This window comes from Lepus europaeus, chromosome 22 (assembly GCF_033115175.1).
Source record: "Lepus europaeus isolate LE1 chromosome 22, mLepTim1.pri, whole genome shotgun sequence".
NCBI lineage: Eukaryota > Metazoa > Chordata > Mammalia > Lagomorpha > Leporidae > Lepus > Lepus europaeus.
In genome coordinates, this window is record NC_084848.1 from 20,420,456 (window position 1) to 20,436,620 (window position 16,165).

The following is a 16,165-nucleotide window of genomic DNA, read 5'->3' on the forward strand; positions in this document are numbered from 1 at the left end:
CAACAGCCAAGGCTGGGCTAAGCTGAGGCCAGGAACCTAGAACTCCATCAGGGTCTTCCACATGGGTGGCAGGGGCCCAAACACTTGAAGCATCGCCCACTACCTCCCAGGATGCAGTAATAGGAAACTGAATTGGAAGTAAGGGTCCTGGGACTTGAATTTGTATTCTCAAGTCAGAGACAGGGATCCCAAACTGTGGCCTAACTCACTGTCCCTCAAATTTCTTTTTAATTTCCACCCTTTAAAAGTCTCACTGTGAAGTTCCTATCACAGTTGGTATTGTTAAGACTTTCCCAGGCAATAGCTGGCATCATTTTAAAACAATTGTTGGCAAAATCACCTGTATTAGACTGCTATAAAATCAGTGGTTCTGGGTAGACCCCCTTGCTGTGTGTTTAGAAGCTTGTCGATAAAACGAATTAGCATTTATGTGTGTTAACATTTTGATGTTTTCAGTCTCCACATATTTTTAGTGAAACAAAATCAGTGTATACTTTTTTCGGCCTTTTTAAAATTTATTTAAATAAAGGAAACAGATTTCATGTATTTCATATATACAGTTTTAGAAACATAATGATACATCCTACCCTCCCTCATTCTCTCCCTCTCTCTTTCTTATTTTTCTGTTAATTTTTGTGATGGCATACTTTAAATTTACTTTATAATCACGAGTTACTCCTAAAAATGAAGGTGTTTATTTTTCTGTTGGTTTGGATTATTCTTCCCAATTAGAAGATACTCAGTAAAAATAGTTTTGATTTTTCTAATGGTGCTGTGTGCTATAGAAATCAACATTTTGAAAAAATATGTGATTTTATGAAAATGTGATATGGTAATATAATTAGGCAGAAAGAAATTTCAAGGAATTTATATCATCAAACTAATTTTCCTGGTTCTTTTTTTGAAATGATGTAGTGTATTCATATTTGGGCTGTTTAATGAAATAGAAGAAGAAGTTTTTAGTAGTCATTAAGTGAAAGATGGTTTCCTTATGGTATATCATTCCACAAATAATTATTCAGCTATTTGAGTATGTAGAAAGTGTGCAGCTGGCTATTGTATCATGTTTATGCTAGTAGAAACTACTATGTCAATTTGCCAGTAGAGGGAGAACTATTATCTTGCAAAACGTGAACGATAGGCCTTTTATGTTTGTAAATAATACTTGTCAATGATAAGTGTTAATACGTTCATTAAATTTGGATTACCTTTTTATTTTGCTATATAGACAAAATTTATTTTATATTGAATAGTTGGGTATGTAACTTAAAGATGAATGAATCTACTAGACTGTAACAGGATTCTGGAGACAGTGGGAATTTCAGGCTCAAGATGTAGCAGCTACTTAGGACTGTCAGGTGGCAACAGTAAGCTGTACTTAGAGCCTTAGATGGTAGTTAACCCAGTTTAGTATGATTTTCCAAGTTTGATTGAATTTTCTGGCCATTACCACTTCCATAACACAGTTTTATTTGTTCCTCTAAGCTTATCCAAATTAGGGGTATTTGTAAAAATATATAAGCAAATTGAATGTTTGAAGGCTTGATTTCTTAAAGAAAATGAAAAGGGAAGAGGAAGAAAATTCCTAAATATAGTTATAGTGACCTATATGAAAAGACTTTTAACACAGAATCTAAACAGCAGAATGGTATCATTCTTTAGAGAGAGGGCAAGGGGAGAAAAGAAGATTCCAGAAGTAGTAAATTAAGAATTTAGATTTAAAGAAATTCAGACTATAACCTATATAACCTACTGTACATTTTTTTTCCTTAAAAAATTATTTATTTGAAAGGCAGAGTTACAGGGAGAAAGAGAGAGTTCTTCATTTGCTCATCTACTAGTTCATACCAATGGCTGCAGTGGCCAGCAGCTTGGAACTCCATCCAGTCTCTCACGTGGATGCATAAACCCAAACACTTAGACCATCTTTTGCTGCCTTCCCACGCACATTAGCAGGGAGCTGGATTAGAAATGGAGTAGCTAGACTCAAACAGGTGTTCATATGGGATGCTGGTGTTGCAGGCAGCAGCTTAATTTGCTGTGCCACAATGCAAGCCCCTCATATATGTTTTTTCTTTTCTTTTTTTTTTTTTTCAAAGATTGAGTTATTTATTTGAAAGGCAGAGTTACAGAGAGGCAGAGAGAGAGAGAGAGTTCTTCCGTCTCCTGGTTCACTCCCCAGATGGCTGTAACAGCCAGAGCTGCGCCAATCTGAAGGCAAGAGCCAGGAGCTTCTTCCGGGTCTCCCACACGGGTGTAGGGGCCCAAGGACTTGGGCCATCTTCCACTACCTTCCCAGGCCACAGCAGAGAGTTGGATTGGAAGTAGAGCAGCTGGGACTTGAACCAGCACCCATATGGGATGCTGGCACTGCAGGTGGTGGCTTCAACTGCTATGCCACAGCACTGGCACCCATATATATCTCTTCTAATTTAAATGCCAAACACTAACTTTATCTTAAAATGTTATTAAAATTTGACTTAAGTTTTTCAAATATTTTTAAGTTAATCTGTTACTAATGGATGTTTCACCTAAAATATAGTGCCAATATTTTCCTCCTCTTTTTGATAATATGTCATCTTAGAACAATTGTCAACTATACTTAAAGTGAAAATCAAAAGTTAAGAATTTATGGGCAGGCATTTGGCATAGCAGTTTAATGTTGCTTGGAACACTTGCATCCCACATCAGAGCACCTGGGTTCTAGTCCAGGGCTGTACTTCCATTTCCAGCTTTCTGCTGATATATACCTTGGGAAGTAGTAGATGATGATTCAAGTGGTTGAGTCCCTGTCTCCCCTGTGGGAGATCCCGAATGAGTTACAGGCTCTTTGCTTCAACCTGTCTAAGCCTTGGGTCTTGTGGACATTTGGGGAGTGAACCCGCTGATGGAAGAACCGTCTGTCTGTCCATATTTTTTTCTCTCTTTCCAACTTCGAAAAAAAAAAAAAAAAAAAGGGGGCCGGCGCCGTGGCTCACTTGGTTAATCCTCTGCCTTGTGGCGCCAGCATCCCATATGGGTGCCGGGTCCTAGTCCCAGTTGCTCCTCTTCCAGTCCAGCTCTCTGCTGTGGCCCAAGTGCTTGGGCCCCTGCACCCGCATGGGAGACCAGGAAGAAGCTCCTGGCTCCTGGCTTTCGGATGGGCTCAGTGCCGGCCGTGGCGGCCATTTGGGGAGTGAACCAATGGAAGGAAGACCCTTCTCTCTGTCTCTCTCTCTCTCACTGTCTATACCTCTACCTGTCAAATAAAAAAAAATTAAAAAAACCAACAACAACAGAAAGTTAAGATTTAAAATTTTTAAATTTAGCAATTATAGATGAAGATACTAGGTACTTTTGCCACAAGTATATTCATTGAAAACAAGGAATTGGGAATAAGGAAACAAAGGATGGGAAAGGAAGCAATGTGGAATGGTTTTCATATATCATACAGCATTGTTGTTAATCTGGGTGTTTCTAAATGTGTATAGGTTAGATTGAGTATATGAAGGCTTAAAAAGTTGACAAGATAAAATACTTGAGGTGTCCTTGAAGCTATTCTCTATGGGGTGAAAAAAACAGTGTTGTTCTATATAATTTCTTGAACTAATTAAGTATGTCACTTAGACTTGATTGTCTCATCATTTTATAAAATGAGATTTTGTGTTAGAACTTTTCATTTTAGTATATACTTAAATAATTTCATATACTATTAAAATTAAAATATGCTAAGAGCTAAGCTGAGATACTTTTTTATACATATATGGTTTCATTGTTTTTCTTTGTTTCTTTTTTCCAGAGTGCTGCTGCTACAGCTGCAACTTTGGCACTCCCTGCAGGTGTGACTCCTGTTCAACAGATATTAACAAATTCAGGTAGTAAGGAATAGTGAAACAATTTTTTAAAATATTTATTTATTTATTTTGAAAGTTGCAGTTAAGAGATCTTTAATCTGCTGGCTCACTCTCCATATGGCCACAGTGGCCAACACTGGACCAGACTGAAACCAGGAGTTTCTTCACAGTTTCCCACTTGGGCCATCTTCCACAGCTTTTCCCAGGCCACCAGGAGGGAGCTGGATCAGAAGTGGAGCAGCCAGGACATGAGCTAGTGCCCATATGGATGTCAGTGTTGCAGTTTAGAAAATTTTATATCAAACTCTTGTTTTGTCTTCCTTGATTGAAAGACAGAAAATACTGCTATTTCTTTTACCTTTTTGTTTGGGTTATTAGAATAACTTTGAGGGCTTTAGAACACACAATTATTGTTGAAGACACAGTAAAGATGAAATTTCCACTTGAATTTTTTTTTTTTTTTTTATTTTTTTGACAGGCAGAGTGGACGGTGAGAGAGAGAGACAGAGAGAAAGGTCTTCCTTTTTGCCGTTGGTTCACTCTCCAATGGCCGCCGCGGCTGGCGCGCTGTGGCTGGCACACCACGCTGATCCGATGGCAGGAGCCAGGTGCTTCTCCTGGTCTCCCATGCGGGTGCAGGGCCCAAGCACTTGGGCCATCCTCCACTGCACTCCCTGGCCACAGCAGAGAGCTGGCCTGGAAGAGGAGCAACCGGGACAGAATCCGGTACCCCGACCGGGACTAGAACCCGGTGTGCCGGCGCCGCAAGGCAGAGGATTAGCCTAGTGAGCCGCGGCGCCGGCTTTCCACTTGAATTTTTGATGTGCAATTAAGAACCCTATTATTGAATGAAGTACAATTATATAGAAATGCTTGTTTAGTTTTTCACTAAACACATTTAGCCTTCTGAGTGAGTTGAACTGGACTCATTTGAACTTAATTTGATATCAAATTAAGACCTGTATTACCTTAAGAGCAAATTTATTGCATGTTATTGTACATAACATCTCTGCATTAATAAAATTCCAATATCTAGTTCATTATTTTTGGCATACTAGTTTAAACACTTATTTACTTGAATATTAATTCTTCTGTCTATAATGCTGATTATACAATTTTTTGTTATTTTAGTTATTTGCGAAGAACAAATTAGGGCCTTGTCTTATTATAAATAAGATATAAATTGTTTACTTTTAATTCAAGATTCTGGGTCATCTAAAGTAACAATAGGAATGAGTGTCTAAGCTAATTATGCAGTTAGTGTTATGTGGTGTTGGTAATTGATTCATCAAACTTTTATTGCTTTTAAGCAGTTTTGAAGTACCGTGGAGCTTTGGTTCCAGACACCAAATGAACTGCTACACTTTTTTTTGTGAAAGATTTGTTTATTTGAAAGGCAGAGTTAAAAAGAGAGAGAGATATCTTTCATCCCTAGTTCACTCCCCCAGTGGCCAATTGGCTGGGACTGGGCCAGGCCAATCAGGAGCCTGGAACTCCATCTGGGTCTCCTCCCACATGTGTGGCAGGGGCTCAAGCACTTGGACCCTCTTTCATTGCTTTCCCAAGTGCATTAGCAGGGAGCTGGATCAGAAGCAGAACAGCTGAGACTGGAGCACTATTATAGGATGCTAGTGACACAGGTGGCAGCTTAACTGTTGTGCCAGATGCCAGCCCTGCTTTCCTTTTTTCTAAAGCTTTAAAAACAAATAGTCTCTGGCCGGCACCGTGGCTTAACAGGCTAATCCTCTGCCTTGCGGCGCCGGCACACTGGGTTCTAGTCCCGGTTGGGGCGCCAGATTCTGTCCCGGTTGCCCCTCTTCCAGCCCAGCTCTCTGCTATGGCCCAGGAAGGCAGTGGAGGATGGCCCAAGTCCTTGGGCCCTGCACCCTCATGAGAGACCAGGAGAAGCACCTGGCTCCTGGCTTCGGATCAGCACGATGTGCTGGCCGCAGCAGCCATTGGAGGGTGAACCAACGGCAAAAAGGAAGACCTTTCTCTCTGTCTCTCTTTCTCACTATCCACTCTGCCTGTCAAAAAAAAAAGTCTCTGATGTATCTGATCTTAATTCTTTTCCCAGACTTTTAACATCTTAACAAATATAGGGGGCTGGCGCCGTGGCTCACTTGGTTAATCCTCCGCATGCAGCGCCGGCATCCCATATGGGCGCCGGGTTCTAGTCCCAGTCGTTCCTCTTCCAGTCCAGCTCTCTGCTGTGGCCCAGGAAGGCACTGGAGGAAGGCCAAAGTGCTTGGGCCCCTGCACCGCATGGGAGACCAGGAAGAAGCTCCTGGCTCCTGGCTCCGGATCAGCGCAGCGCCGGCCGTAGCTGCCATTTGAGGGGTGAACCAATGGAAGGAAGACCTTTCTCTCTGTTTCTCTCTCTCACTGTCTAACTCTACCTGTCAAAAAAAATTTTTTTTTAAAATCTTAGCAAATATAATTTAAGCTTTAAATCAAGTCTTGTAATCTGTTGATAAAATCTTAATTAAGGACAGCTGTGAATGAGGACGATCTATTTGAAAAATGAAGCATTTTAACTAATGTATTTGAACTTGGAGGAAAACTGGGGGTAAGAAGTATACTTATGTACATGAATGATATCGCCTTTAATAAAACTATTAGACTTCCTACTTGTTAATTTCTAAGACCTTGAGGAGTTTGACATGCAGTGCAAATTCACTTACTTTGAGATGGTCACTGCTAAGGTGGCAACTTGAATATATGTTTTTTGCTTTAGGCCAGCTTCTTCAGGTGGTCAGAGCAGCCAATGGTGCCCAGTACATCTTTCAGCCTCAGCAGTCAGTGGTTCTACAGCAACAGGTTATACCACAAATGCAGCCTGGTGGAGTACAAGCTCCAGTTATACAACAGGTAAAAGAATTTTACTTTATGATCACCATGTTTTTTTTCTTCTGTGTGGATTTCCTGGGTGGTTCCCCCGCCTCTTGCCGTGGCTTTCCATGTACAAATTCTTACGCTTTTCCAGTGCTGTGGACCTTTTTGTTCTAAGTTCTTCCTGTACAGCTCATTGCTCAAGTTATATTCAACTTGTTTAAAACTGGGTAATTGTTACCTTTGCACATCCTCCTTCATCCCCTGAATGTGCTTCTCCATCAGTGGCAACACTCAGCATTCAGGCTCTGGAGCAGTGATTCAGTCTTTTTTTTTTTTTTTTTTTTGACAGGCAGAGTGGACAGTGAGAGAGAGACAGAAAGGTCTTCCTTTTTGCCTTTGGTTCACCCTCCAATGGCCGCCGCGGTAGGCGCGCTGCAGCCAGCGCACTGCGCTGTTCCGATGGCAGGAGCCAGGTGCTTCTCCTGGTCTCCCATGGGGCGCAGGGCCCAAGCACCTGGGCCATCCTCCACTGCACTCCCGGGCCACAGCAGAGAGCTGGCCTGGAAGAGGGGCAACCGGGACAGGATCGGTGCCCCGACCGGGACTAGAACCCGGTGTGCCGGCGCCACAAGGCGGATTCAGTCTTTAACAGGCATTTAGTGTCAGGGTCTTGACAAGCAGCTAGGAATTTGTGAGTGAGCAAGGTGGGACATGACACTAGTTTCATGATGCTTCTGTGTTTTCTGGAAAGGTTCGTGTGGATTCCTCCCTTACTTCTAGTAACCAAGGTGTCATTTAGTCCAACCAATTATTATTATTCTTATTTTAAAATTAATTTATTTGAAAGGCAGAGTTACGGAGAGGCAGAAAGAGAGAGAGAGGTCTTCCATCCAGTGGTTCACTACACAGATGGCCACAACAGCTGGAGCTGTGCCGATCCAAAGCCAGGAGCTTCTTCTGGGTTTCCCACATGGGTGCAGGGGCCCAAGCACTTGGGCCGTTTTCTACTGTTTTCCCAGGCCATAGCGGAGAGCTGGATTGGACGAGGAGCAGCTGGGACTAGAACCAGCGCTCATATGGGATATTGGTGCCACAGATGGAGGATTAACCTGTGCCACAGCACTGGCCTCAGAACCAGTATTTTTAAAGCCATCAGGTGGTTCTTATTTATAGCCAGTGTCAAGAATCATTGAACTTAGTCTCACAGTGAAGTGACAAAAGCCAGGAGTGGTTAATTGACTTTTGCCTTTGCTATAGCTATATCTGAAGCTGCTCTTAGACAAAAGTAGATTGAGTCTCCAGATTCTCAGTCCTCTGTTCTTCGTGTGGAGCTGGTATAGTATAATAGTACAGAGATGGGCTTCGAACCAGAAAGTTCAGGTTCAGATTTTGCCTTGTAGTGATGGCAAGGTTTGTAAGTTACTACCTCTCTCTCTATTCGTCTCAAACAAATAAACTAATAACTGTATAAGTCTTGGCCAATAAGTACTCAGTAATCAAACAGTTTTGCTTTAGAAGATGTTTTTCTTGCAGCAGCTTGAATGATAAAATAAAAATTTAGTGAATCTGTACTAGTTTACCATTGCTTTTGTACTTCATCAGCTTTAACTAAGTATGAGGTATGGCTGTTTCTGGTGATTCTTCAACATGTGAGCCTATTTCTTTATATGATACTTGATCCTGTAAGTAGTTCCTAACATGTGGTTTTCTTTTGCCACAGGTATTGGCCCCTCTTCCTGGAGGGATTTCACCACAGACAGGTGTCATCATCCAGCCTCAGCAGATCTTATTTACAGGAAATAAGACTCAAGTTATACCTACAACAGTGGCAGCACCTACACCAGCACAAGCACAGATAACTGCCACTGGCCAACAGCAGCCGCAGGCCCAGCCTGCTCAGCAACAAGCTCCATTGGTGTTACAAGTTGATGGAACTGGGGATACTTCATCTGAAGAAGATGAAGATGAAGAAGAAGATTATGATGACGATGAAGAGGAAGACAAAGAGAAAGATGGAGCTGAGGATGGACAGGTGGAAGAAGTAAGTTTCTAGTAAAAATCTTGAAATGAGAATCTGCATGATTATTTCTTGTTTTGCTTGTGCCAAACTAGTGAATTGTATCTTAATTTTTTCAGAGGCTCTTAGGGACTGTGCAACATAAAATTTAAGAAAAATAAGATTGTGTGGGCTGTATTCATAAAATACAGTTATTTCATGTAGTTAGTAATAAAACATAAAAATATACCACATTAAATCATATTAATAAAATAATTTAGTTTGTGAAATTAATTCTAAGCATTTGGCTCATTATCAATGTGGCTTAAACATATGACACTGGTAGAATATGTAATTAATCTTTTGCTTCAGTAATTAAAGAGTTATGACAACATTTGGAGAGAGGAAACTCAAGAAAAACTAAATGTGACAAAATCATTTAAAATTTTTTTGTGGTCCATATTCCGTTCCAGTTTCTTCTGAAAACTTACACATAACCATATAGTTAAAAAATAAATCCTATTACTTAAAGTCTTTGTACCTCTCCCATTGCTCTCATCTTTATTCTGCCATCAGACTATTCGTTCATGCTTATGAATTTTATGTTTATCACAATCTTGCCTTTCTGTTTTACCAGGGACTTAAATCCCTGAATAGCATTTTGTCTAGTTTTGGCTGTCCATTTGTAACAAATGGAATAATTTTGTATGTATTCTACAAATTGTTGTTTTTAAAATTATGTTCTTGAGGTTCATACAAGATGTTATATATATCTATAATTAATTTAACTGTTAACTACATTTATTTACCCATTTTTCTAATCTAGTTAGCAATGGAGTCATTTCTCTTTGTTTCCTGTTAAGAAGTTACAAAATACACTAATGTGTATACTCTGAGGATCCATAAATAGTGGTGTCTCTAAGTGTGATACCTAAGCATTGAATTGTTGGATCCTAAAGCATATATATCTTTAACTTTATAGTAAAGTGCTAGATTGTTATACTGTTAAATTTCTACCATTTAGTGTATAATTGTGCTGGTCTCAGTATATACTCACTAATACATGATACTGTCAGGCTTCTTAATTTCTGCTATTCTGTTATGCCTACATACCTATTTTGGAATATAGTGTATCAGTGTAGTTATAGTATATACCTATATACCAGTGTCTCGTTTTTTGGCGGTGTTTCCTTAATTATTGATGAATTTTGGCCTATTTTAATTTACTATTTTTTTCATGTAGGTAAACTTAGTCTCTGTTTTTATTCCCTAGAGTTTTGATGCTATTCTAAGTGATAGAGTTTTACTGTATTTTTCGTTAGCAATATGGAAATGTATAAAACTTTTAATACTCATATTTGGTCCAGCCACCTTCCTAATGCCATATTACTTTTAGTATTGTATCTGTAGAGGTTTTTTTTTGTTTTCTCTGTTAAAAAAAAAGTAATATTATATATGGAAAATGGCAATTTTTCTTGTCTTCTTGGCTAAGCTCTTCAAAACAATATTGATTAAAAATGGACATCAGCAGAACTTTTATCTTGTTCTTCAACTTAAAATTAATCTTTCCAGTGGTTCACTGTTAAACATGTTTGCTGTAGGTTTTTCTATGACTATCCTTTATCAGGGTAAGGAAATACTCTCTCACTCATAATTAACTAAAAGCTTTTGCTTTTGCTTTTTAAACTAAAAATGAATGTTGAATTTCATTAAACGCCTTTTTTGCAACTATTAGATAATCAGATTCTTACTTTTAATCTGTTGTTATGGTGAGTTTCATTAATTGATTTTCTGTTTGTAGACCAATCGTGTATTGCTGGGATGGTATGACTTGATCCTTTTGTAGTTTGCTTTTTGAAAATTGGTAGATTTACTTTGTTTAGAACTTTTGCATGTATATTCATAAGTGATACGTTTCTTTTCTAATATTCTTCTTACCAAGTTTTCAGGTTTATTGAAGACTTGTAATAAACTTTTTGGAATTTTTCCTCCATTTTGATTTTTTTCTTAAAGATTGTACTGAATTCTATGAATATTAAAACATGCTATTAAAAAACATCTGGGTTAGTAATCTGTATTCTTGTATTGTTTCTCTTTTTGAGACAGTTTGGTAAGTTACAGTTTTCTAGAATTCTGTATATATAAGTACCTCAAAAAGTTAATGAGGCCTGCGCCGTGGCTCAATAGGCTAATCCTCCGCCTTGCGGCGCCGGCACCCCAGGTTCTAGTCCCGGTCGGGGCGCCAGATTCTGTCCCGGTTGCCCCTCTTCCAGGCCAGCTCTCTGCTATGGCTAGGGAGTGCAGTGGAGGATGGCCCAAGTGCTTGGGCCCTGCACCGGCATGGGAGACCAGGATAAGCCCCTGGCTCCTGCCATCGGATCAGTGCGGTGCGCTAGCCGCAGCGCGGTGGCCATTGGAGGGTGAACCAACGGCAAAAGGAAGACCTTTCTGTCTCTCACTGTCCACTCTGCCTGTCAAAAAAAAAGTTAATGAAAAATTAAAAGATAAAAAAGTTTGAAATCCATGCAGGTTTTTTTTCCTTGATAATTCCATGATCTTTTTGAAGACCCTACATATGAATGGTTTTCAAAATTTTTTTGTACCACCATAAACTGTCAATTCAGTTTTTCATAAACTTTTTCAAATAGTCATGTATTTATCTTAATTTTCTAACTAACATAAAATAATCATGTCATCGTTTTGGTGCCAGAATCATTTGTTGTAATTTATTCCGTTTGCTCTCGCTTCTAGTATTGTGGTGCCTTCTTTTTTTTTCTTTTTTTAAATTTTTTTTTCAGGATGAAACTTGATTTTTTTTTTTAATTTATTTTAAGATTTATTTATTTATTTGAAAGCCAGAGAGGCAGAGAGAGAGAGAGAGAGAGAGGTCTTCCATCTGCTGGTTTACTACCCAGATGGCCACAACAGCCGGAACTGTGCCCATCCAGAGCCAGGAGTCTGAACTTCTTCTGGGTCTGCCACACGGGTGCAGGGGCCCAAGGACTTGGGCCATCTTCCACTGCTTTCCCAGGCTATAGCAGAGAGCTGGATCAGAAGTGGAGCATCCAGGACTGGAACCGGCACCCATATGGGATACTGGCATTGCAGGTGGTGGCTTTACCTGCTGTGCCACGGCACTGGCCCTATTGTGCCTTCTTACTCTCTTTTTTTTTGTTCAGTCTTTCCAGAGATGTTGATTTCATTAGAATTCATTTCAGAGAATAAACGTTTAGCTTTGTTTATTCTTTCCACTGTGTTTCCCTGTTAATTTCCATTCTGTTTTTTTGTAGACCTGTTTTTTTATTGGACCTATGTAATATGTGAATCCTTTGGAATTGATTGAGTTTTGCTTGATATTTTGTATATGTTCTGTGCATATTTGAAACCTAAAAATGGGTGCATATAGGCTTAAAATTGTTTTTTTCTCAGTGAACTGAATCACTTATGATAATAATGTCTCACTTTATCTCTAGTAATGTGTTTATATATGTGTGTGTGCGTATATATATATAAAATATATACATATATTTATTTAACTATGGGGTCAGTTTTCATGATACTAGTAGAGCAGTACTGGTATTACTTATCATTGCACCAGCAAACACTGTTTAATAGGGCAAGAATTGACTTTCTACCAAAGGGTGCTTAGCTGATTATCCATATGAAAAATTGTGAAGTAGGACCCCCTAATTCACCTCATGTGCAAAGATTAAGTCAAAACAAGTCAGAGACCCAAATCTGTGAGCTAAAATTTTGAAACTCTCAGATGAAAACATAAAGTAAATCTTCAAACCTTGGATTTGACAATAGTTCCTTAAGTATGATGCCAAAAGTACAAGCAGCCAGTGAAAAAAGTGGACATTATAGATTTAAAACGTGTGTGTGAAAGGACAGTATCAAGAAGGTAAAAAGACGGCCTACAGAATCACAGATCATTTATCTGATAAGGATCCAGTATCCAGAATATGTAAAAAACTCTTACAGTTCAAAAACAAAAATCTAATGAAAAGGTGACCATAGGACTTTAATAGACATTTCCCCAAATGACACAAATAGCCAACAAGCACATGAAAAAATGCTCAGCAGCATTAGAAAAATGCAAACCAGAACCACAGTGAGATACTTCACACACACTAGATGGGTTTAACCAAAAAAGAAAATAAATGCTTGCAGGAATGTGCAGTCATTGGAACACTTGTGCATTGATGATGAGAATGTCAAATCTTGTAGTTTCTGCAGTGGTTCCTGAAAAAGTTAAGCATAGAATTAGCCATATGACTGAACAGTGTGCAAGATAATGAAAATTAGGTATCCACACACAAAACTAGTAAATGAATGTTCATAGCGCACTATTCATGATAATCTAAAAAATATAATCCAAATGTTCATCAATTGAGTATTAGATAAATAATATATATATGCTGTGAAATAATATTTAACCATGAGTAAGAATGAGTATGTATAGTGCTATGTGCTTCAACAATGTATGAACCTTGAAAACATGCCAAGTGAAGGAATTTAGATATAAAATACTGCATATTATATGATCCATTTATGCAAAAAAGCCAGAATAGGCAATTGTGTAGACAGTGCAGATTAGTGGTTGCCGGAGGATAGGAAGGGGGATTGGGGGTGACTACTTAATGAGTAAGTATGAAACATTCTGGAACTAGTTAGTGGTGATAGTTATATGCATTATGAATGTCTTTAATATGACTGAATTTTGTACTTTAAATTTGTTAAAGTTACCAATTTAAACTTAATAATTTATTTTTACATTTTATGTTGGTTATGGTCTGTTTTAGGTTATAGGCTACATGTACATGCATGTGTGTAAATATGTGTTGGCCCAGACTTAATATTTTATTTTCCTTTCTACTTTAATTCTGTCCTATCTTTTCTTTATCAGGAATGTGAGCTACATCTTTTATCATCTTTTATCATCACAACTGAGGTCAAGTTTGATGTAGTTGGTCATCTTTTTTTTTTTTTTTTTTTAAGATTTATTTATTTATTTGACAGAGTAACACAGAGAAAGGAGAGGCAGAGAGAGAGAGGTCTTCCATCTGATGGTTCACTCCCCAATTGGCCACAGTGGCCAGAGCTGTGTTGATCCAAAGCCAGGAGCCAGGAGCTTCTTCTGGGTCTCCCACATGGGTGCTGGGGCCCAAAGACTTCAGCCATCCTCTACTACTTTCCCAGGCCACAGCAGAGAGCTGGATCAGAAGTGGAGCGGCCGGGTCTCGAACTGGTGCCTATATGGGATGCCGGCGCTTCAAGCCAGGGTGTTAACCAGCTGCGACACAGCGCCAATCCTTAGTTGGTCATCTTATACTCAGAATTTATTTTGGCCCTTCTCTTTGGTTCCAAGATTTCCAGTCCCATCTTTTTTTTCTTTAATACTTGAATCTTAATTATTCTTCATGCTTCCCTCTCCCATAAGCATCACAATGGTATGACTGTTGATTTGTATTCAGAGTCCTAGTCGTTTATTTGTAGACACAGGCCAGACTACTAGAACATTGTTATTGCCCATCTTTTCTCCTCCAGTTTCACCAGTTTTCTCTTTCATACTGTTTCTGGTACATGGTACCGTTATCTCATTAAACTGTGTGTGTGTGTGCACATACGCATACCATGAACATAGTATCTTCAGCTGTTGTTGAAAAGTTCGTCAGTATTACTGAAGTGTCAGCAAGAAAGTAAGCAGCAATAGTTAACCTGTCTAACTTCCAAGTTCAAAAAAGATGGTCAACTTTGTCATTTTTTTTATGATTAGCGTAAGAAAATAGTTCTCCACAATAACTTTTTAAGATACCCAGAAGAAAATATACATATAAATTTAGATGCATTTGCTATTTGGTTTTCAGAAAATATCAAGGTGACTATATTGCTTTCATTGACTATTTAAGGGCTTTTTTATAATACACTGGATATAAACATACAGACTTTCTTTTATTTGTAGGAACCACTCAATAGTGAAGATGATGTGAGTGATGAGGAAGGACAGGAACTCTTTGACACAGAAAATGTTGTTGTATGCCAATATGATAAGGTAAGGATTTTATTATCAGATGACTGATGTTATTTCTGTTGTAGTTTTTTCCCTAAACCAACCTTTTTGCCTTATTGAAACATCAAGGTAAGTGATTAATACCTGTTATATTCATTATAAAAAATGTAAGAACATTGTTATAGGGGGCCAGTGCTGTGGCGTAGTAGGCTAAACCTCCGCTTGCAGTGCCGGCATCGCGTATGGGTACCAGTTCATGTCTTGGTTGCTCCTGTTCAATCCAGCTCTCTGCTGTGGGCTGGGAATGCAGTAGAAGATGGCCCAAGTCCTTGGACCCTGCACCCACGTGGAACACCATGAAGAAGCTCCTGGCTCTTAGCCCCAGATTGACCCAGCTCTGGCCATTGCAGCCATTTGGGGAATGAACCTGTGGATGGAAGACCTTTCTCTCTGTCTCTCCCTCTTTCTATCTGAATTCTGCCTCTCAAATAAGTAAATAAAATTTTTTAAAAAAAAGCATTGTTATAGTCTCTTAGATTGTTTTACTAGAACGAGATTGATTTTTGTATGTTTAAGAATAAGTTTTTCTATTTATACTTTTTTTATTTAAAAAAAAGATTTATTTATTTGAAAGAATTTGATAGAAAAATAGAAAGATCTTCTGTCCCTTGGTTCACTTACCAAATAGCTACGAAAGCAGGAGCCAGGAGCCTGGAACTCTATCCAGATCTCCCATGTGGGTGGCAGGGGCCCAATCACTTGGGCCATCTTCAGCTGCTTTTCCAGGTGCATTAGCAGGGAATTGGATCAGAAGTGGAACAGCCAGGATCAAACCAGCACCTTTATAGGAGGCCAGCACTGAACACTATGAATTAACCCACTGTATCAGAATGCTGGCCCCTATTTAGACTCTTGACCTGTAAGTGAAATAAACAAGCCACTTTGGGGGGATCATCCTTTTTTTTGTTAGTTCATTGTTAAAGATTTATTTATTTATTTGATAGACGGTTACAGAGAGAGCTGGAGATAATTCCATCTGCTAATTCACTCCCCAAATGACCTCACCATCCAGGGCTGGGCCAGGCAAAAGCTAGATGCCTGGAACTCCATCCTGTTCTCCCATATGAGTGGCAGGGGCCCAAGCATTTGAACATTTTCCACTACTTTCCCAAGTGCATTAGAAGGGAGCAGTATGAGAAATGGAGCAGCCAGAACTTAAATCAATGCTTGAATGGGATGCAAGCTGCACCACAATGCAGGCCTGTACTTTTTTGTTTTTAAACTAAGAAGAGGACTAAGGCTATTTGAAAGGCAGAGTTAGAAATCTTCCGTCCAATGATTCACTCTCCAAATGGCTGCAATGGTCAGAGCTGGGCCAGTTTGAAGCCAGGAGCTTTTTCTGGTCTCTCATGAGGGTGGCGGGGGCCCAGGTACTTGAATCATCTTCCCTTGCTTTTCCAGGTAAATTAGCAGGGAGCTACCTAACGT

The 16,165-nt window shown here is 39.2% G+C and overlaps 1 protein-coding gene across 2 annotated transcripts in view; it reads left to right on the plus strand.

Moving 5' to 3' along the window:
- The window catches only part of GTF2A1 (general transcription factor IIA subunit 1), a 47,913-nt gene that overhangs the window by 20,753 nt on the left and 10,995 nt on the right, over positions 1-16,165 (plus strand). Inside the window, exons 5-8 of one of the 2 annotated variants that reach the window (XM_062181228.1) lie at positions 3,779-3,818; positions 6,571-6,704; positions 8,389-8,709; positions 14,630-14,719. In XM_062181228.1, coding sequence (XP_062037212.1) covers positions 3,779-3,818; positions 6,571-6,704; positions 8,389-8,709; positions 14,630-14,719 — 585 coding nt within the window. Of the gene's footprint in view, positions 1-3,778; positions 3,855-6,570; positions 6,705-8,388; positions 8,710-14,629; positions 14,720-16,165 lie in introns of both variants that reach the window. The other variant, XM_062181227.1, reaches the window with a different exon arrangement.